The 23,206-nt window shown below is 41.7% G+C and overlaps 1 protein-coding gene and 1 long non-coding RNA gene across 2 annotated transcripts in view; both read right to left on the reverse strand.

Moving 5' to 3' along the window:
* Positions 1–787: 787 nt before the first annotated feature.
* LOC123962018 lies at positions 788–2,183 on the reverse strand. The gene is made up of 2 exons (XR_006822830.1): positions 1,907–2,183; positions 788–1,345 (listed from the first exon to the last, which is right to left on the reverse strand). It is a non-coding gene; the product is annotated as an uncharacterized LOC123962018 (long non-coding RNA).
* Positions 2,184–3,753: 1,570 nt separating this feature from the next.
* iqsec3b (IQ motif and Sec7 domain ArfGEF 3b) overlaps positions 3,754–23,206 on the reverse strand; it is a 29,675-nt gene continuing 10,222 nt past the window's right edge. Inside the window, exons 4-15 of the mRNA XM_046036214.1 lie at positions 22,352–22,753; positions 21,021–21,742; positions 20,102–20,263; positions 18,064–18,186; positions 12,752–12,918; positions 10,274–10,413; positions 9,985–10,116; positions 9,753–9,852; positions 8,561–8,719; positions 8,372–8,464; positions 7,562–7,608; positions 3,754–6,597 (exon numbers count right to left, since the gene is read on the reverse strand). Of these exons, the coding sequence (XP_045892170.1) occupies positions 6,178–6,597; positions 7,562–7,608; positions 8,372–8,464; positions 8,561–8,719; positions 9,753–9,852; positions 9,985–10,116; positions 10,274–10,413; positions 12,752–12,918; positions 18,064–18,186; positions 20,102–20,263; positions 21,021–21,742; positions 22,352–22,753 (2,667 nt within the window). The 3' untranslated portion in view covers positions 3,754–6,177. The remainder of the gene's footprint in view (positions 6,598–7,561; positions 7,609–8,371; positions 8,465–8,560; positions 8,720–9,752; positions 9,853–9,984; positions 10,117–10,273; positions 10,414–12,751; positions 12,919–18,063; positions 18,187–20,101; positions 20,264–21,020; positions 21,743–22,351; positions 22,754–23,206) is intronic.

Genomic DNA, 23,206 nt, shown 5'->3' on the forward strand with positions numbered 1-23,206 from the left:
TTGTTCTTACGTTAACACACATTAGTAAGTCATTTATAAACATAGTTATACATGTTATATTCTTTATTAATAAGCTCATCTATAATGTGCTTAATAATTGTATTTTCATACTTTATAGGTTCACAATTTTAAATTAAGTATTATTTTAAAGACAAACCATTTAGATATGAGTTGTTAATGGTTCATAAGATCATTTGGAAAGTGTAAGAAAATTATTACATAACTGCCTGTTTTTTGATACTTTCCCAAGAAAGAATATAATCTCACCATAACTCGTAAATCGACTAGTGGCAAAGCCCAAAGGATGCTACTAAGACTACCCGAAAGATGCCCCAGCTAACTTTACTGGGTAAAAGCCTCACCGTTACAGGCCTGGTATCTTTTCTCTGAACTCCTCATCAAAACTCCAAGATCTGTGCTTCCAGAGATCTGCTGTGATGGGACCAGCAAAGGGTTGCTTAGATAGTGTGTTGAAGGACTATTAGTTAGTAATGGTTAGTAAAGTATTTTTTTATCTAAAGTAAGGACTGTCTATGCCTCATTAAACATTTACAAATTAAATTTATTCTCTATATTTCTATACTTATTCTCTAAATATCTGTTAAAAATGTATTTCATGATTAATTCAGGTAGTTACAAAGCATTTACTAGTTGTTAATAAGTACTTTGTGTGCACTCATCTAAAGTGAGGACTATCTATGCCTTAGAAAGCATTTACTAATGATATTATAACACACAAGAATCAGTTATCTTCTGAACAGAAAAAGGAAACAGACACAACACAAAGTGATACCAAACATATTTTTTATTACAAAATGCCTTTCAGCCTTTCGTTCCTAAAAAACACATCATAACTGTTGATATAAAATGAACCATCTACAACCCAACACGTTCTCACTCCCAAGTCCTCACGTCAAGACCCCTTGTTGTCACATAGTTCAACGTACTGGGGAAAGCCCTGTAGCATAGTTTTTGAATGCTAAAAACAGGTGTAGAATATTTAACAATAGTGTAGCACTTTAGCTAACTTACCAACCTAGGTTCAGAGGAGTAGTGTTGGGGTAAGAAATAGACTCTTATAGCTCTTTCATAAAAAATACAATTTTAAAAAGTGTCCAGTGTCTTTCACTTATTTGTATCTCTACCCAGGCAGGATTATTAACGTGTGGTGGATCTTTCTTATCTGCCATTGTCCTGTAATCTGATGTGTCAGTCCTGTTGAATGGGATCCGAAGCAGCTGGCCACACTGCGGTCCGATCTCATCATACAGGCTGCATCATCTCTGGGACTAGCTCGCCATCAACATCCAGCGAAGACCTACAATCCAGGGTCTCAAAAAGTAGTCTGCACATATAGTGCAGAATAAATCAGATAAATAATCACAGTCAATGTTATGTTCAAATAACATATCATCCCGTTTGTCAAAACTCAATATCATCATCCTGTTGTCTAGGGACTCTTCTTAAGTTTTACATTGTTATAACGTTACCAAAGATTTATAACTTTACCAGGTAGCATTTAAGCAAGACATCACTACTATGAATTAATTAAATTTCACCAACTCTCAACATTACATTACATTAAATTAAACCAAATAATACTGAACAGAGTTTACACATTTTAGGTAAGGAAATTATCGTTAACATGTATTATCATAAATACTGTAAATAAAAATACCTCTGAAGGTACTACATGTGCTTACACATCCAAAAAGTACCTCCAGAGATTAGTTTGAAGCCACGACACAACAAAATACTGTTGAACAGTTCACGACATCATGTTCACAACATCCTCCAACTGCTTTTAACCTACAGTAACGTTATATGTTTTTAACTCACTCATTTAGGCTAGCATCACGCTGCACTTTTAGCTCTCTCCTAAAGGTTACAATACAAAGTTACTCACCGGAGTTTCCAGGGGGAAGTAATACTAGTAAGTACTCCTTCGGCATATGGCGGCATTCAAAAATCCCAAGTGATGGTGTTTTTACAATTAAGACCCGCTTCTGGGCCCGTGAGATCTTGTTTTCCCTACTGCGTGTTTGCCCGCTTCTCTCTGTTCTTCCTCGGTGCGGTCTGGCGCTAAAGTGAGCGCACACCGCAGAGATTACTGGATGCAACGAGGGTCAAAATAGCGCTGCTTTAAGGCCCGTATTTTTTATATGGGCTACAGTCTATGGGAGGGAGGAGACATGGTTGAGATGGTTGAGAAAAAAGCTGAGGCTTAAACTTTTTTCAATCTCATTTGTAATGCTTTGTTTGGCTTCCAGAGTCCTTACTTTAGAGGGGAAATACTTACTAAATAATTTCCTTAAACTTTCTACATGATCGTATGAACCATAGGCACATATATATAGTTTTTCATTGGAATAATACTTTTTATCAAATACAATCATTAAGCACATCATTGATGAGCTGGTAGTGATAGAAGATCTGTCTCAGAGACATGGCAGGCCTGTAATGGTGAGGCTTTTCCACACCACCAGTAACGTTAGCTGGGACATCTTTCGGGTAGTCTTAGTAGCATCCTTTGGGCTTTGCCACTGGTACATGTACGCAAGACTGTTTATATTCTTTCTCGGGAAAGTATCAAAAAACAGACAGTTAGCCTATGTAATAATTTTATGAACCATTAACAAATCATATATAAATGGTTTGTCATTAAAATAATACTTCATTTATAAATAGTGAATCGATCATATATAAAGTATGAAAATACAATTATTAAGCAAATTATAGATGAGCTTATTAATAAAGAATTCAACATGTATAACTATGTTTATAAATTACTTACTAATGTGTGTTAACGTAGGAACAATGGTTTATAAATGATGAATTAAAAATGTACTTACTGCTTCATAATGTGTAGATAATAAAGAATAAAACATTTATAACTGTGTTTATGAATGATTTACTGATGTGTATTAATGTATGAACAATGCTTTATAAATGATGAATTCCGTATTTACTAATGCTTAACTAATGCTTTATAGTGTGTAGTTATTATAAAGTGCTACCGATAAAGTATTTTAGAAAGGACAGGGAGAAAAGAGTGAAACGGTGAGCTGATTGTGAGAGCTCTATCACATCTGTAAGCCTACAGGCACTTTGCACAAATTGATTTCACTGTGTATTGTATTTACTGTATTATGTGGATATCATCTATGTTTTTGTAAGATAATTTATTCTGCCAAAATGGTGTTGTTGTTTTTTCAATCTCTCTGCCTGTGTCGAAGCATTGACAGTATTTCTGTTTTGTTTATCCTTTCTCAAGAGTGATTTGCAAAAATAAAAGAAAATTGTATTTTTTTCTGGCCTTGATGTGAAAACACTCAAGAGCTTTCCCATGAGACTCTCTCACATCAGATGTAACCGTTTTGACATTGCAAGATGAAATTACAAATTACCAACTTGCTGGTCTTGTTTAGAGGACGGGCGAATTATGTACTCCAAATCATGCACACACACACACACACACACACACACACACACACACCGACTCACTACAACACACAACTTCACATTCCACAAGCAGAAGTGAGATTCAATATTGCTTTGAGGCTGACCTCATCCACTAATGAATGAGTTCAGACCCAGTGTGTTGGGTGAACGTAGAAACACCGGTGTAGACTGATTTCCCATAAGCTTCTTCATTCCACCGTCCTCCTTGCACACCTGGTGCAAATTCATTCATTAGAGAGGCCGGGAGTGCTACAGACACAGATGCTGTGGAAACACACAGACAGACAGTCCGAGAGTAAAAACTACTTTATTCTTTCATTCTCTTCAAACAGAAAAAATTAGAAATATTCCATTAGTAAACATGTTGATCTTTAAGAAATCTCCTTTTTAGAAATATTGTGAGGGTGCAAAGATAAATGACAGTGCTCCACAGAGAGGATGCAGATTGGTGTGTCTCCATGACAACCATGGAGAAGGCGGATGGGGGTCGGGTGGGGGGGTGCAAGGGGCCGGGCAGGAAGGAGGGAGGAAGTAGAGAGAGGAGAGAAAATGACATCAATCAACCCAACATGCCCTGACAATAATGATACAAACATATAATTAAAACCTGTGTACTGGAAATGAAATAAATAAATAAAAACCCAAAATATATCATGCCGTATAGTACAGGTCAGTTAGAGTTTACAGTAAACAAAGTGGGGTTGCTGACTTGAGAAATCAAGCAGTTTCTAAGGTGAATCTAAGCTGGATGTGTTGTTGCTTTGGCAGCTATGTGCATGTTTGTGTACATCAGTGTGTTATTGTGTATGCACTCTGTGTGTGTGTGTACGTGTGTGCATGACCTGTGATTTACTGCGCGTATTCACAAATACAGCATAGCCCTTTACACACCCTAACAGGTGACACAACCATCTCTTGATAATCCTGTAATAATATGACACGGTAATTTAATGATGAATGTAGATCTGTAATAATATCAGTGTGTGTTACTATGGTAACTGGAGTTTGATCTATAAAAGCTGCCTGTTTCCCGTCTCTCGTAGCAGTAGGATTTAGGACACCACCTGATATTAAATGTGAATAATAATAACTATAATAACTTTAATATCCTTTTTTGTCTTTTAAACTATATCTTCTCTGTACAAATACATACGTAGATACACATACACACTGGGCAAACCAATCACTTTTTCAGAATAAATCTATATTATCTATTTACAATATATCCAATATATTCTGTGGTGCAAAAACTACAAGATGTGTTTGGTGTATCTCAGTTGGATCATTTGTTATCTGCTGTACAAACTGGCTCAAGCTCAAACCATCGACACTGGACAGAAGACTTATTATTCTATGGACATCTTCGGTTTTCCCCCTGATTAACATTCAGTAAAGGAATGCATCTCTGCTAACATTTTCACTGTGCAAGGAAAAATATAATACGTGAGAGGGGAGTGATGCTTTTATGAGGTGACCTTGGTCTACCCTGTGTGGAGCAATTTTTATTAATTTTTAAACTAAAGCTAAGAGTTTTCTGGGCAGAGGTATTGCCTTAATCCAAAGGTAAAAACAATATTCACACAAGGTAACCTATTAGAGTAAATGTACAGGTGGAGAAAGGCTTCATCTGGCTGTTTAGTAGTTTAGAATGTTTTGGATGAATTACCAGCCCTACTCCCTGGTGTCCATGAGTAAGCAGACTGAACACAAAGTACACCAGCACACTGCTCTCAGTGCAACTCGGAGGTGCAGATATTACATGTTACAGTGCAGCGAATCCTTTCCTGAGCTCTGTGGGAGCAAAACGCCACAGAATCAGGACAATCACACTGCTGTGAAGATGTCTGCTCACACAAGTTTAGCAAAACACAAAACAGTGAAGCACAGAAACATATGATTGTCGTCAGGATATGGTATTAAGTTAGTTTAGTCAGTAGTGATATCCTTGCTGATTACACTATACTGCACACAACAGGATAGAGATGTTAGAGCCTTTTACCCTTTTCTTTGCCTTCCTCCTCGCACATTAACTGTAAGAAAATGAAGGAACAAATAAGGTGGTACTCTTTGTTTCTTCACATTATGCAGAGATGAGAGATGAGGAAACAAATGATTACAGTGAGGAGAAGCTAGATTAGCACTGCTGAAATGATTCCTCACTGAGTGTGGTATCTAATGAAAACCTGGACCAAACAAGGAGGTGTGAACTTAACGTCAATATCCTGAAAGAAAAAAAACATAGTTTTTTTAGTTTTGTCCTTCATATTTAAAGCGGTCCCTTGTCCTTTCTGGGCTTCCGGAGTTTGCTTTTCTGACATCACCCCTCGCTTTCACGGTCATGGCTCACAGACACTTTAGTTGGACAGGTGACATTTAAAAATGCAAAGTCACAAGATCTCAAGAGTGTGCACTGTAGACAGACAACACCATCAGCTACCGGTGACATGTTGGAGACAAAAGAAGGTCTTTCAGAAATGGCATCAAAACTACACGTTCAAGAACAACACCGCTCTGTCAAGACTATGAATAGATTCTTGATGGGTTCCTTTTCCTCTGTCCCTTTATTCGACTCATTCAGTGTATACCTTGTGTTTTTTGCAACACTTTTATCTTACCCTTCAAAGTGAGTCGACTAGTACTCCAGCATGTGTGTGTCATTGTGTGTGAATGTGAGGGTCATGTCTGGCCCCCAGGGTTTGTAGCATAATCGATGTCTCAGACAATGCTGCGGGAGCCGCTGGAGTTGCGCCTGCGGGTGAGAGGCATGGTGTGGTGGAGGGGCATGGGTGAGTCTGGGGGACAGAACTGGTGGGGGTGGTTGTAAGGTGGAGGGGGAGGTGGCAGAGGGGGCTGAGGGCCATCCCCCTCTCTGACGCGCACAGGTGTGGACATGGCCGACTGAATGAGCTGATGGGTAGCCGGGCCTTGGCTGAGAAAGGCCTCCATCCGCCCTCGCCCGCTCTGGTCCACGACAATCACCTTGACGATCTGCTGGCATTGGATGAGTGTTTCTGGGCGGAGCTCCCCGGCCTGGATGGGGCTGAGCAGGGAGGGTGGCGCGGCCAGGGCCAGAGGTGTGGACTCAAGGCTGGGCTGGCTCAGTTGATAGGTCTGCAGCCTGTTGTGAATTGACACCTAGTTTAGGAACAGTCAGAGAACGCATGAGGAGTTACCAGCCTGAACGCAGCCTCTATGCAGCCCTCTGGTGTGTTACGCACATGGGCATGCAGGCATGCAGGTAGGTAGTATGCGGAGCGAGCGCATGCAAAATACACACACCCTCTCTGTTTTTCTCTCAATCACTTTTTTACACACACCAGCCCAGAAAGAGAAAACGGTTGCAAGGGGTAAGAAGAGATTTGATAAGAGATCATAACAGGAATGTTTGGGGATTTTTATGTGTGCGTGTGTGTGTGTGTGCGAACAAGGTCAATGAGTGGCAGAATGACAAGCTTAAAGATAAAGGGAGTGTCAGGAGAGGAGAGAGCTGACACCGAGGGCGTGGTGTCTACCTAACACACTTATTTACAACTCTAAAGGACTGACCGAGAGGCATGGGCGAGTGGGGAGAGAATGGGCTAAGGAATAAAACAGAGAAAACTGGAAAAGGGGGAAACAGCATCTATCATTATGTTTAGTTAAAGGAAGGGCTGGTTTATCAGACACACCCCCGCACACTCAACAGACTGTTAACGGTATCAAGCTTATCTGGCTTTGTAGATGGTATTCTAGGAGCCAGCCAGGCTCCTGGTGGCTTGCAAAGGCTTATACAGTAAGGCTGGCAAGCAGCAGCTGATGAAAAAAGGAGTGTTGTATAGCGAGCAGAGTGGCTGTGGATCCACTCATGAGGCACAGAAAGACACTGTAGCGTGCCAGTACGGCGTACTCCTTTCAGTGGCCTTTGTATCCTTGGCTGCATGGTGCTCTTTTAAAGCAAAGCATAAAGCAGACTCTCTTTTTAGGATGAGGCACAGTGCCTGTCTAACTGCACACACACACACACACACACACACACACACACACACACACAAAACCACACCCACAGAGCTGGAGACGCAGACACTTACCTGAGGGAGATGAGTATGGCTTTTGCACTTACCTCTACTGTGTTGTTGTTGCCAGTTTTATCGTACACATCCTGTTGGCCTGTGGAGAGAAATGGTTCTATTTGTAAGTCAAAAGGCAGATTTCAGCTTCATGAACAGAATGTTAAAAACTGAGAAAGTGTTCTTCATACAAGGGACTGTCATTTGTAGGAAGCGTTCAGCATTTTGAAATACGCTTACTTGGTTAGTTTCTGAGAGTGACATGTTTAGCTTAGCTTAGCATAAAGACTGGAGGCAAGGGAAAACATTTGGCGTGGTTCTGTCCAAAGTGGAAGAGTCATAAGCATAAAGACTAAAGCTGATCATCTGTGTCTGGTTTGGGTTAGTTTAACATTTTGGGAAAAACTATTTCTTGCTGATAGTTAGATGAGATCATTACCTCTCTGATGTCTGTCTGGTAAATATATAGCTGGCTGCTCACATTAGCATAAAGACTGTAAACAGCTAGTGTGGATCTGTCCAAAGGTTAAGAAATCCATCTACCTTCACCTCTAAATCTCACTAACACATATCTTTTTAATCCATACAAAAACTTTAACGTTTGCACAAAGAGAAATGCTTTGTTCTTTTAGGGGAGGTTACTTGCTGGAAACATTTGTTCCTTTATTACTAAAAAAGTGACAAAGACACTTTAAGCCCTCTGACCACCATCCACTCTTCTTTTTATCATTTTCTTTTTCATAGTGGTGGGCTTTCTCATATGCCTATCTTCCATTTTTTCACATTGCCTTGAGTAATGTATGCATTGTTATGAGTAGTGCACTAATGTTAAACATCTTATGCTGCCCGAGCAAAACCAGCACCTGAGGGAGAGCCGTGTCCTGTGTGTGTGTCCACTTGCCCGCCATTGGTGTGTATGCCGTGTGGCTGGATGCCTTGTTGCCTCTCCAATTCCCCTACAAAAAAATTCAAGAGTTATTGCAACATGCCATATGCAATAGAGTATGTGTTTGCATTTGCATATGTTGAGATATGCGTGCTTCTTTCCTTACACTGGATGTGTATCTGCTCCATCTCGTTGACCTCAGTGATAGCCTCTCGTAGCTCCTCAGCAAATTTCCTGAGCTCTTCTCCACTTGGGGAGCAGAAACTCACCAGCTGCTTCTTCTCTGAGGTAAACGGGCTCAGCATGGTGATGCCATGAGCGTAGTCTGATGAGAAACCCCAAAGTGTCAAAGACAAAAGGAAAGCGTTTTCACCATAACTTTGATTCTAAAAAAGGATGCAGGATTTGAGGATCTTTCAAAACACATCAGTCTTGTCGTTTTTACTTCAGTTTCTACTTCACAAAATGCTGCTGCTAAGAATACCTGCCAAAACCCATGCTTTGAGGTTAATGGCCAAATGTGTATCTGTTGGCAGAAATGGCTTCTTGAACATTGCAACTTAGGATCTGCAGAAATAATAGGAAGCTCATACGTACTGAGTAGTTTTTCTATTTTTCTTTTCACGCAAACAATTTTAGTCATGCTAGTGTCTTGGCTCAATGAATGTCTGTAGTATAAAATAACATTTAGTGCATTTATGTTCTGCACATAACCTTGGTGATTGCTTTTCATCTAGCGCCATCATCAGGTCAAATGTTTTATGTGTTCAATACTTTAATGTGTGACCACATATCTGCAAAACTAATAACATTCCTCAACTGTACTTACCAAAGGTTAGCATGCTTATGCTAAGATGATAAACACGGTTATATCTGCCAAACATCACCATGACATTTGATTGTTAGCATGCTAATATGGTGAGTCTCAAACCACCACTGCCGAGTACGCGCCTGCAAAGCCACCTCTACGTGGGTACCACGTAGCATAAAGAGAATTCATGTTCATGCAGCGAACCTACCTAATGTGTACATAAAGATACAGTACACAATATTCTCCACATTTGTGAGCTCTATTGTTTTCTACTTTATTCTTTTGGCTAAATCGTGATGCCCGTTGCAGGTTCAGTTAAAAGTAATACTGAAATTGGTGCAAGCAAGCAATTTTCCTTAAATAAGTTTTCTGTAAATTGACAGTGTGTTAATTTTGTTTTACTGGCGACCCCTTGGCAATTCATTGGGTCAGGGTCTTGACAGACAACAACACTGTTGATGGCTCTGGCAGCTAGCTCAGCATTTCTCCAGCACCAGGGTGGAACTGTACTGAGAATAAACCGCTGCAGAGTAAAATAGCATCTTACATTCATTGCTAAAGAGGTGAAACTGCATTCCCAGAAGACCCATAGCTTTACAGAAGGTGTATGAGGCAGAGCTTTTCTTCTTGGGACACAGCTTCAGTATCTACAGTAGATACACAAAAATGGCTGAATTAACATACTGAATGTATCTGATTATGTCTTGCTGATGTCATTATATTCTGCATTTGCAATAAAATGTATTTTTGTAGTGAATCACTGAACAGAGGTTCCTTACCAGCAGCAGGTCATTAAAGAGGAAGACCTCTCTTTGGAGCTGGGACAGTTTCTGTTTATGAGGCTTGTTGGCGTCAGGCACCTCAAACAGGCGACAGCAGCACACCAGACGCCTGTGGGGCACAGCGAGGATCTACGGAGACGAGGTTAAAGAGATGGAAATGACAGATAGTACAGAGGACAGACTGCAGTGAAATAATACATGACACAAGAGAAAGGAGATAGTACAAACAAGACAGCTCACTGAAATAAGAAAAAAAGGGAAAGACTTGCACACAAATATCACTCACAGTTTTTAGGCCGAGGATGGACTGCTCCACACGGCTCACATAGGTGACATGGTCTTCGTTGGAGCGAAGCTCTCTTTGTTGGATCCTTTCATAAATGCCAGCAACCATCTCTCTGGGGATGTCTGCTCCATCATCCACACCTGAGGGGACAATGTTCCATAACATGTTGGAGTGGTCACTAACAACGTAAGCCTTGCCTCTACGAGCTCCTTAAAGTGAACAATGGGAGCCGGATCCCGCCTGGGAGCCGAAAGAGCTGGCCCTCGGAAAGGAACGAAGCCATAAGATCCAGCTCCTTCATTTAGCCATAAACCCCATCAAGTAGTTTATAAATTAGCCATGCCCCGCCCCCTTAGTTACTGTTGCTATGCCTGTAAAGCTTTCTAGCTCAGCACATATGTAGTTTACAATGGTGGCACATTTCCATCCATCGTCAACCGCTTAACCTGCATACAGGGTCGCGGGGGGCTGGAGCCAATCCCAGCTGACATCGGGCGAAAGGCGGACAGGTTGCCAGTCCATCGCAGGGCCACACATAGACAAACAACCACTTACACTCACATTCACACCTAAGGACAATTTTGGAGACACCAGTTCACCTGCACCTGCATGTCTCTGGACGGTGGGAGGAAGCCGGAGCACCCGGAGAGAACCCACGCGGACACGGGGAGAACATGCAAACTCCACACAGAAAGGCCGGGGCAACTGGGGTTTGAACCCACGACCTTCTTAATGTGACCGCATCCATGGTGGCACATTTATCAATGGAAATTCATAGTCATGTTCTATAACAGTGGGTCCTTGAATTTTTGACAGCAACTTTTGATTTTGCTGTCTGAAAGACACCTGTCACCTGCAATGTATTATTGGTAGCTAGCTAGCTCAGTAAGCTAACATTGGCTCCAGGAGTTGGTTGAAGACCTCTGTGGATGACTTTTTCGCGTTTCCAGCTGACTTGTTTTAAAACAAGGGCAATGAAGTTAGTTTAAAGTTGGATATTAATCAGACACCCCTTGATTATTAGTAGGAGGACGGTTAACTCACCTCCCTAATGCTGTACTTTATTGCTGGGGGTTGACTTAGGTACCATTAATGCTAAGGCTACCATTTAAATGACAGACTACCGATGTTTTATTTCAATACCTTCAAGCTAACTTAAGTAATTAAGGCATTTTATTATATTTAATTTTAATTCTTTATTTTAGTTGCCAGGGACAACAGATGAAAATTAGCATGTTGAGCTAACTCTGGCTCATTTACAGTTATATTGCTGTTAATTAATGAGCACTGTCCTGTCAACTAAACAAATAGCCTAAATGAAATAACTATATTAGTGAAAAGTGTTATTTAAAAATAATACCAAATTGGTCTCATGTAATTAACATTTATTTTATAAATGCTTTTAATATTCACAGAATGTGATTGTAAATTAAATAATTTCACTGTGGGAATCCAAGGGCAGATTAGCAACAGCCAAAGTGGAAGCTAATGGGGATCCAAACCATACACTTAATAATTACTTAATTTGAGAATGACTGTGTGGGCTCATATGACTTTTACTTGCAATATTACAACCAAATTAGTTTTGATTCCTTGCAGCTGTGAATCAGAAAATGTGCTTTTATCCCAGTATGTGTGCTTTCATTGTGTCCTGGTTGTTCCATTATCACTGTGGAGCAGCACACAGACATCCTCACTATGGTCTGTCACTGCTGTTTAATTTAATGAGAAAACTTTTCAGCTCAAAAATTCAAACTGAAATGTTCAATATTATATAAAAAAGGATAGTGAAATGTATTTTTTTTCTGTTTATTGAAAGTACAAATAAAAGTCAAACAGCACTTTCTTTAAGGAATAAATGTATGTATCTGTTTAACAGTTGGACAGAGATCGTGTTGAGAGCCTCTGGGAGCGCAGATGATGAGTTTTTGTGCGCAACTGCGTGCAAAAACTCAAGCTCATATCGTTAAATCTAACACTGAGCCTCAATTAAATGGGTTGACGCCACAGTCTCTGGGGCAGAGCTCTGAGTCAAGGATATCAGGAATCTCCTGCACAGCTGATGGTTTTGTTGATGGTAGCAAGCAAAGCAAGGCGAGCATCCACCGCCTCTTTGAGTAATTTACTTCACTTCAAGAGGCCGTCACTCAAAAGACTGATAGGGAGGTTGATGTGAGGTTGATAAGAGAGTGCTTGTTGTAAAACCTGGTCTTCCCCTGCCCTCTGCTCTCTGTTTTCTTTCTGTCTTATCTTTCTGTCTAGCAATGGATCTCCTTCATGAGGTTTGAAATGTGCAAGTGTACATGTGGTTCCTATATATATAAGCAATGTTCACGCTCCCTTCTCATAAAACCACTTGCCATAAATGTCTTCAACTTATTGTACCAGTTATGTCCACAGGGTCAGTTCACACACACTCTCTATCTCTCACATAAACACACATATACTGTATACTGTACTGTATTTGGACGCACTAACCTCTTAAGTTGCGTATGAAGTCATCAAGGCCCATTTTGCGCTGGGGTTTGATGTTGGGCGAGTACATGTCAGTGTTGAGGAGGACTACAGCGAAGGCCAGGATGAAGATGGTGTCTGGGTTGTGAAACTGCTGCACCACATCAGGGTTACACATACAGTACCTCTGGCTGTGGAGGAAAGATAGGACAAGGAGTTTGGTCAAACATTTCTCCATCAAGTCTTACACAGCAATATTGGTCTGGATTCTTGGTCAATATACCACTATTACAGACAACAAAAGAGATACTGTTGGTAAGTCATAGCAAGTGCAATAAGCAGAAATCCCAGTCATTCAAATATCATTCATATCCTAAAGAGACTTATTGCTTTTATATCCAAAGAGACAGGGGTGGATTGGTAATCTGGCATACTGGGCAACTGCCTGTTGAGCCGACAAACCTTTGGGGCTGATGTAACGTAAATTATTTATTTATATAACTGTTTTTAAAAAATGGGCCAACGACAGGCCTATAGATGATGGACAGCGGCCCATTGGGTAATTTTCTGTACTCACATTGAGCTGGCCCAATCACATCTCTTACTAGCCTCCATTCTCTCCCCCTGCTGCTCTCTTTCTTGCGTTGTGGGCCAAAAAAAAGAATTCTTCAGACAGATGCCGCCAAATGCGCGATAATAACTGATATATTTGCTACCGGGGCTGCAGTAGCTTCAACATCAGCTGCAGTACCCTGCATAGTGCAGGCACAGGCACTTGAAGGAATAAAGGAGAGCCGTGGCCCCTGCCAGGAGGAGGAGGCGTGTGACAGCAAAGCACAGTGACAAAATGACAGGGCCCAGGGAGAGAGAGAGCAGGAGCAGAGTGGAGGTGAAGCGGTAAGCATTTTAGTAGCTCAACCTGTTGGGAGGAAGCAGGGAGGGACGGTCATTTACACTGGGGACACTGGGGACATATAAGCTACCCACCACTTTTTGAAAGCATTTGTTAAAAATGTTCTGAAAAATAGATTGCACCTAGAAATGTTAATTAACAAATAAAAATGCTATGAGAAAGATTTATTTGCACAATAAGCCTGCAATGCAATGTCAATATAGAAGAAAACTGTGCTGTTCAGAAAATGTAACTTAAGGTAAAAACAATAATAAGATACTGATTACCGCCTTATATTATGTTATATTTTTTATATTCTGAATTGTCACCCGCCACCTGAATTTTGTTCTTCCCTGGTACAGAAAATGTCTCTAGAATGCAGGAAATTAAGTGTTTAATGCTTAAAATCTTCTGGACCCCCCTATCCAGACTTTTTTTATTAAAATATATTCTTGTCTTGTTGTCATGGCCCTAATCTTGTGCAATGTTATGTCTCATGGGCTAAGTGTCTTGTCACATCCCTAATCTGAGCCCTTAAATGGAAGGATAGTATATTGGTGAGGGGTGTCCTGGCCAAAAATTCCAGGGACGATTTTTTGTCCCAGTCCAGCCCTGCAAAGTGAGTTAAAGTTTTGAGGTTGAAGGTACCTGAAGATGTTTCACCTTTCATCCAAGAGGCTTGTTCAGTTCTAACTGACTAGCCTCATGTGACAATGCCAATGGCGGTCATTCACACTCGGCCTTAGGTGACTAATCTGTATCTAATGTAACTGTCGTAACAACAGCTGAGCTTTATCTACGCACTTTACTACTTATATCAAGATTCATTGTGCTGTTACCAAATAATGATGATAAACAACCAATCCAGCCAGATTCTGTTATTAATAAGATGCCTATTAGCTACACAAAGACGTGTGGGGCAGCTTTCCAGCAAAACAAAAAGAAATAACATCAACTGAGTGAATCATGCAGACCATGATTTAAGAAACTGTTTACTGCTGGTATGACAAAATCACACTCAGTTGTCAGTCTATGAAGTACACCTAGCTAAAATTACTGCAGTATAATGCAACATTCTTACAATAAATCTTACCTTCATGAGGGTTGTAATATTATTTTATAACTTTTTATGGATGCATTTTAATCATCTTTGTGGTCACTTTGGAGGATGTAGTTTGTTCTGCTGTTAAATTGTATTGCTTTATACTCAGAGGTGTTTCTAATATTTTGTCCACTCCATTTATAATAAATGTGGGTAAACTGAATATTAGAAACACCTCTTAACACCCCTGTATCTTCAAGCTTACAGAGCCAATGTACCAAAAATTAATGATGCAGTCTCTGAGTTTGTTATTGTGCCCAATCGCACTCTCAAATTCCAGGATTTCCTCTCAGCTCCAATTGTGTTATGTTTCAAAATATGAACAGTGAAATGGGGAGGAAATCTTATGACTTCAGGGATGCAGTTGGGCACAATCACAAAATCAGGGAACACATCATTAAGAGAGCTCAGTACAAATTATTAAAGGCAATGCAGAGAAAGTTGCTTGATCCTGCAGTGAGATGGACACATTCACACTGATTTTAAGGCAGATATCTCACCATACAAGCCGTACTATTTTATAATCTGACTGACTGTGACTTCTACTCAGATGTGAAAAGCAGTCATAACCTCAAATCAGTCCGACAGGACAGCGGAGACATTTGCCAGTCCAAAATGGTTCTGCCCTAGGTAATGTAATGCTGCCCAGTCTGCTTTGCAACCAGAGATGCTGCATATGGACTTGCTTTGCGCCATGGCTGCCCACAGGCTTCACAAACTCTCACTTCCAACCCTCCTTAACCCACAGCTCCCTCCCAATCTTTCTTACTGTCACTTACACTTACACAGCGGGCCTTTTCAGTGGTGGGAAGCTTTTATCTCTGCAGCCAGGCAGGATGCAGACATGGAGAGGGCTGCTCTGCTCCAGAGGACTACGTAGTTGTCAGAGCATATGCAAGCGAGAGGCCACATCTGAGACCTGCACAACCAGAAGGCCTTTTCACTGATCCCACACAAGATCTAAGGCCAGAGAACTCACAGGGTATCAATCGACAACAGCCCAGTTCAGTAGCAATGCCTTTGTTTGAGGGAGAATAGATTCTCCTCAGCACAAACACTACTGCAGATATAATATACACATGCACATACATAGACACACAGCGGCACAAACAAGCCCATCAAGCTGATTTGCCAACTTGATGTAATTCTGCAGCAAATTCATCAAAGACCCAGTGCAAGGCAGGATCTACTGTATTTGTGTGTATGTATACAAGTGCTCATGTGCATGGATGCAAGTTTATACACTAGGTGAGCAAACAATTGTGTGAATCAATATAATAAATAAATAATAAATAATAATAATGAATAAAGCCTTGGCTGTGTCACTGCTCCATTCACACATTTTCAAGTGCGGATCTCCGTCTTATGTAACCAGTTTCTTTAAAGACTAGCTCCTGATCTCTTATCTTCTATCTGCATATGAGAGTTGCATGCCAGCTGGCACAAATACCATGTCGTATAAAAAGAACTACTCCCGACAAGAGTACAACGCGCTTTAAACAGATGACATAACAACTGTTACGTAACAGACATGGCATTGGATGTCTGGCTGTTCCGATAATGCCCGCTCATTTCTGACCTATACTCACAGCTCCAGCTACAGAGAGTGTGGTCTCAGATCGCTGATGAATTTGTAATCTGCACCCAGGAGTTTAGCATGTATGATTGAGTGTGATGTGATTAACTGATGATCGCGGTGGGTGTTCTGATTGGCCCTCAAATCACACGCAGAGAGGGGAATTGTCATGACTGCTAGTAAGTAAGAACACACTTCACTTAATGGATAGGACTTGTGGTAGTATATATTTTTTTACTGTTCACAAATCCAATGAAAAAGACCAAAACCAACTATGAATTGATGCTTCCAACAAGTATGTATCCACAGCCTGGTATAGCTTATTCCTCTGTGCCATAGATCTCTATTGTTGTTAAAAAACACACATAAATGAGCATGTTAGCATGCTCATGTTAGCATTAGTTACTTGAAAAGGTTTAAGTCCTCAGTAGGAATAAATGGGGTGCGCCACAGATAGGAAATATGTTTTTTTTCATGGCACGTTGTTTAAAAAAATCAAAACAAGCCAGTCTGAAATTTCAGACAACATCAAAGTCAGCAGCCCGGACAAACAGTATTGTGGATGCAGAAAGGCGTTGGCAGATATTACACTCCATTGAATTATACTAGCAACTTTGTTGTGTTTATTCAGAATGGCGTCTTGGTTGGTGAGTTCAAAGGGGCAGTGGCTAAACTCATGTCCTGGTGGTGACATTGTTGGTAATCCTGAAGGAAAGTGCAGCACATCAGCAGAGGGAGATTAAATGTACACGGCAATGCAGCCAATTACTCTGAAATAGAAAACACTGGCCATTTTATTGCTTTTTTGTCCTGGGAGCAATCTTTGGATACTAATAGGACATTTCAAGGACAGTGCCAGCCTGGGGATAAGGCACCAATTGCAGTTCCCATTTGTCTGGTCACTCTGTCTTTTTTGCCTGAAAGATTTTCAGTCTGAAGGTAAAATAGCATCATAAAGACCTGTTTCTGTTCTGGAGTTTGTTTAGAGACAAAGCTTGACAGTCGATTCAAAGGCACTAAGGGAGTGTGCAAGCTACAGCAGGTCTCTCAAGGCCCTTTTGGTATTTAAATGAGTCTTCTTCAGCTCATACATTTTAGTGACTGGAGGGCAGGAGTTACCACTGACAAAATGAGAAGAAAACCAACTCAGGCTAAAATCTCATGAGCACACGTTTAGCACACATATTCGTGTGTGATTTTGGATGGAAATGGACATACAACTTTCAAGCACTGGAAAGTGTCATCCAGATGAGAAAGTTGTAAAATAGAGCATCTATTTTTGTCCTGATGGAACCCACACTGATTGTCTGTGGCTCAGATATCTGCTATGATTGGCTGATAATCAAACACGGCTGAGTTTAGTCAAAGGTCACAGGCAATCATTGTAATTTGTTAATGATACAAGGCTTTGGTTTCATCAGAGCCTGCTGCAGTGAGCTAGCAGAACCAGTTAAACACTTTGTCTATACAGTCGGCCCTTTAATATGCCATTCTGGATAAGTCTGCAAGATGAGATCTGGAAAGACTTATTTTGCTTCTATTTTATTGCAAAATATGTGAGCTTGGTTACGTGTCATTGTTCTTTGTTCGTTTGTTTTGCATAGGTGGCTACAGGCAAAAGGTCTATTCGTTTTTAGAAGTGCAGAGTGCCCTTACCCTCCTGCTCAGCCATGTGATGGACTGTTGTTGTGTTGAATTGTATTCAAAAGTGAAGCCAGAGCCTGTTAGTCAGTGAGGCCTGGTTGTGAGCGAGTTGACAGTCTCACCTAAAGGCTTCGATGAGTCTCTCCACTTTCTGTGCTTCTCCCTGAACACGAACATGAGCCTGGAACTTTCTCAGGGCTTCGTCGAGCTCCATGCCCGAGAAATCCATCTCATCCACAACACAGCTATAAAGGGACAGACAGAGAGAGAGAGAAAAAGGAGAGTTAAATTGGGTTTAGTTATAGTGTGTCACAGTAATGAGAAGGTTAGTGAGCGAGCATGTGCGTGTGTTTGTGCTTTTGCAACACACTATAGTATCCTAGTGCTGATGGCAAATCTTTTACAGTCATACTTCCATTATGGAAGCAGTGACCTGGAAGACACACATAGAGACAACATGTTTGCACACGCACACGCACACACACTTTGTGCAAACACAAATGGAGAAGACAGGGTCTGACAGCAGTGGGAGATAAGAGGGAAGGATAGAGAGGGATGAGAGGGCAAAATAATGATATGCAAAGAATGAGGGGGCAAGAAAGTGGTACATGAAAGGCTGAGCACTGGCTGTAGCAATGGAAGAAGCACAAGAAGCACATGCACAAGATTGTGTGTGTACATTTATGTGCATGCGCATGCTTGTGTCCATGCATGTGTGTCTATGTGGCTGAATGAAAGAAAGTGAGGATGTGTGCTCATGTGTGTATGTGTTCAGTGCAGTGACCTATTTCAACAGTCTCTGAAACAACCTCAGCAAAAAGCTTCTCTAACCTGGATCTCTGTCTACACTGGTTGGGTGCAAAAAGGGTGAGTGTGAAAGCATTAAGTAAATGCGTGTTTTCATAGATGTGTTGCATTTATGCATGCAAGTGCTGCATGTCAAGTCAGTTTGTGTGTGTGTGTTATGATGTGTATATGTCGGCTTAGGTTTCCATAGCTAGTTCTATTTTAGATATTTTACAATACTTGAATTCAAGTCCAAGTCTGACAAATCTCTTCTTTAATCTTTTATGTAATCTTTTTTATCTCTTTTTTCTTAGTAGTAAAGAGCAACATAGATACGCAGCAAACACAGATATAATGGCCACCACCAGACATGCTACTAAATGGACCCTTTTCTCAACTGCGGTTTCCAAGGTCATGAAGAAACTCTGATCATTAACTTAAAAGCATTGATGAGAAGTCCTAGAGGTGCTCAGAATAATTGAAAGTTTAAACATCTGCAGTTCAGTGGCATTTAAGCGAACTCAATCTGCTGCCTGCAGTTATAAATGTTAATAAGATGTAAATAAATTGATTTTGGTCCAGATACACTGCCGCCCTTTTCCACAAGGTAAGCGGTCAAATGGTCCGTTAGAGGGGTCTAAACGAGAGGGGCTCTAAATGACAAAGCAAGTGTCATACAGGAGGGGGAATTTTTCACAACCTGGCAACTCGAATGTCGTTCAAGACACTCCAGCAATTTTACACGTTATGTTAATTTTGCTCGTCATGAGGACTATCACTCAGCCAGTGAAAATGTATTTAATAATGTCTTATGTGGCTGTGGAGGAGCTTTCTAAAGTCTGAAAAATTAACCTGATAATGTCATCAGGGTCAGCTTGACTTGGGCTTAGAAACTAAACACTTATGATAGAAAACCTGTGTTTTAAAAGTGTGGAGTTTGTGATATGTGTGCGGCTTTGACTTTGACCATTTGACTTTTTGACATTTAAAGTCCCCCAACTTTATGGTAGTGCAATACTAAATTGTACCTCATTAATGGCTTATAACTGATCTATAAATTTAATTATCATTTATTAACAAAAATAAGGCCATCAGTTACAATTTTAAAAACTATTAGGAAAAGTACCTTATTAGAAAGTGGTATCAAGGTATTTATAACCTTTGTTTAAAAGCTAAACCTCTTAAGTCATCTCCATGAGAACGGAGCAAACTTCATCCACTGACTAAGCCCATGAGATGCAGGGAGAGGGATTCAAAACAGGATTCATTACAGGACTTGGATTTGACAAAAAGCCATCAAATCCCAACCATATTTACTGTATATGTCTATGTGTGTTGTGAATAAGTCACCATATATAAATAATGAGGACTCACTCAAGGACATCTCTGTTAAATTGCAGCTTGCTGTTCCCCAGGAACTCTCCAATCATCTGTCTGCTCAGGCCCTTTCTCTGCAGCAGGAAGTGAGCCACTCCGATGGCTGTGTCTGGGACGAAACCCCGCGTGATCAGGAAGTGGATGCCTCTCTCTGGGTTCCTGCCTCGCAGACAGCCAACAGCAGAAAAGAAGATAGTGTTTAGAGTTAAACAGTGTGTGTCTGTGTGTGTGTGTGTGGTTGTGTGATGTTTGTCCGCATTCAAGCCAATAGGCGTGTGGGCCTGAGTGAGAAAGAAAATGCATAACACTGTATTTAAGAGTAAGGGTGCTTAGCGTGTACTGTGTGTGTTTGAAGTGTGTGTGTGCGTGCGTGTGTGTGTGTGTGTGTGTGTGTGAGAGAGGAAGCACAAAGAGAAAATGGGAAAGGAAAAGTGCATTCATGCGCAAAAAAAAGCTGTTATAGCTGAGCTTCTGGAGCAGGCCCACTGTCACTGATGCATATGAGTTAATTTACTTTAATTTGTATTAACTAATAATAAGTGAAGAAAACGTGGACTCTATTTATAGAAACTGAGAGACCTCCTTGACTGCCTCTCCTCTTCAGCTGCATTTCCCCTATTTTCTCCCTTTCTTCTCTATCTCTTTTTTTTTTCATTGATACAACGGCATCACAAGATGGCACTGAACAGGCAGCTCCTCCCAACAATTACAAACACTAATGAGCAGCTGCTTAGAGCTGTTTTGTGGGGCTGTTGGAGATTTGTTAGACACAAACAGAAATAAGTGTACTTTGAACCCTGAGCCAGCAGGTGCAAAAATATTTGAGCAATTTTCTGTGTGCGTCAGTGCGCATGTGTGTGTGTGTGTGTGTGTGTGTGTGTGTGTGTGTGTGTGTGTGTCTCACAGGCCCACTCACACATTGAAGAGGTTGAGTCCTATACGGTAGAGGCGTTTGCGGTGTGTGTCTGTGGACAGCGTTGGTGAGCGGCAAGAGGCTGGATCCTGGCAGTGGTCCCTGGGCAGAGAGACGACCAGGGCTTGCAGGGTCTCTGAGCTCGGACCCCCAGGGATCTGCTGAGGATGTGTGTAATGGTACTGCTGGTACTGGGTGTAAATCTGAGCAGGCTGCTGGTTAGACTGGGCTGAGGTGGAGATAGAGGTGGAAGTAGAGGTAGAAGTGGAGGTGGACCCCAGTCTGTTTGAGCTGCTCTCCCCCTCCATTCCTCCTCCTCCTGGAGCTGGCACTGCTGAACCCCTCCTGGATCCTGGATCAGCCATTTCCAGCTCCTCACTGGGTGGAGGTGCAGGAAACTCTGGCTCCTCCCCTGACAGGCTGTCTCCTCCAGCCATCCCGCTCATAGATGTCTTCCTGCTGCCCGGCTCTCCCCCACCTGCATTGCCCAGAGAGGTCGTGGTCGTGGTGGTGGCGGTGGAAATGGTGTAGGAGCTATTGCTGTCAATGTGAACAGTTACATCCCTGAAAGCCATGAGCAGCGAGCTAGCGCTGCGGGGCAGGCAAGCGCTCTCAGCAGCTGCACGAAGGGCCCCGGGATCCATAAGTAGTCCTTTCCCCTCTCCACCCTCCGACAAGCTCCAGCCACGAAGGGCATCATCAATTGACTGGGCCAAGGAATGAAGCTGCAAATAGGATGATAAAAAGTACACTTCAAAGACAAATGATTTAATCAGGTCAACAGACATGATTTATGTGTGGAAACATTTCTTATACCAGAGGGATTGCTAATTGGTGGCTATTTGTAAGACTACTTGAACTAGATAAACAGTGACTACTGGCTTTCAGATCAAGCTGCCCATCAGGCCAGTGGGGTAAGCCAATGTAGTGTAGTCTAAGCAGATAAAAATTTGATATAAGGCAGGGTCAACCTGCTGAGTATCTGCTCTTTGCTTAGGTTAGAGCTGGATTGGACAGAAAAGTAATCTATGTGAACCATATAGTTTATCTGTAGAAAATGTTAATACAAATCCATCTGGGAGATGTTGAGATATTTGACTGGATAAGTGAACTTAAAGCAGCCGTTGGCACTAAAAGGAAAAGTCTCCAGGGATCAACAAAGTCTGTAGGATTTAGCCTTTGGGGACCATGAACAAAATATAAGGCCAATCCATAGAAGTACTATAGAGTATACAGTAAATTAACCCTTAATTCTGGATTTTTCCCCCGAACCATTTTGCATCCCTATATAAATTAGGCTTATGGGAGCTGCAACATGAAACAAAAACACTCACTTGTTCAGAGAAGCAGTCCTCCAGCTGTGTGAGTGTTTGTCCAGGGGTTTGAGGTGGGGCTGGGCCAGGGGCAGGAGAGGCGGCAGCTGCTGGGGCAGACGCAGGAGAAGGGGGCAGAGAGGTGGAGCGACACGGGGGCGGAGGAGGAGTTTTGGAGCGCAAGGGTATCTGTCCTCCCCCTGGATGCAGATTGTAACTGTGTCTCTGGTTTGCGTTCCGGTTTCGGCCTGAAGGGCTCGGATGGCGCAGGGAGATCCGGCGGGGCAACTTGCTCTCCGACAGAGAATTACGGATCTTCTGGAAGTTTTTGCTGAGCTGATACTGACGGAAGGCAGTCTGGATACGACGGGCTGCCCGCCTCGCTATGAGATGGCCTCCATACTTCTGCTCCAGCTCTTCTATCTGGGGACAGACACACAGAGAGTGAGGGGGAGTGAGTTTAAATATCAAACATGTTTACAAGGCTCTGAAACGTTGTGATGACACTGCAAGTGATATTGCAAGGCGCACAGCAGCCACTGAAAAATATTTATTCATCCACCAGCAGGCAAACATCATGTTGCTATTTTGTGCCCTTGTCTACAAAAGATCAGAAGAATCTGAGCATTGCCTGAGTTGTGAAATTCCCACTCACACTCTTCTCCCTAGAAGAATCCTTCTTACTTATCTGTCCACTCTTTTAAAACCAGTGAGGGTCCACGGAGCCTAAGTAAACATCATCTATCATCATTCAACTGCTAATACTGTCTGAAGGGCCATGGGAAGGAGGAAGGATGGGCTGTGACAAAGGTGGTGTTGAAATGACTAGAAAAGTAAACACCCGCACAAGCCTATTTCTGTTCTGTTTGTTGGCAG

The sequence above is a fragment of the Micropterus dolomieu genome, linkage group LG22 (genome assembly GCF_021292245.1).
Source record: "Micropterus dolomieu isolate WLL.071019.BEF.003 ecotype Adirondacks linkage group LG22, ASM2129224v1, whole genome shotgun sequence".
NCBI classification, from domain to species: domain Eukaryota; kingdom Metazoa; phylum Chordata; class Actinopteri; order Centrarchiformes; family Centrarchidae; genus Micropterus; species Micropterus dolomieu.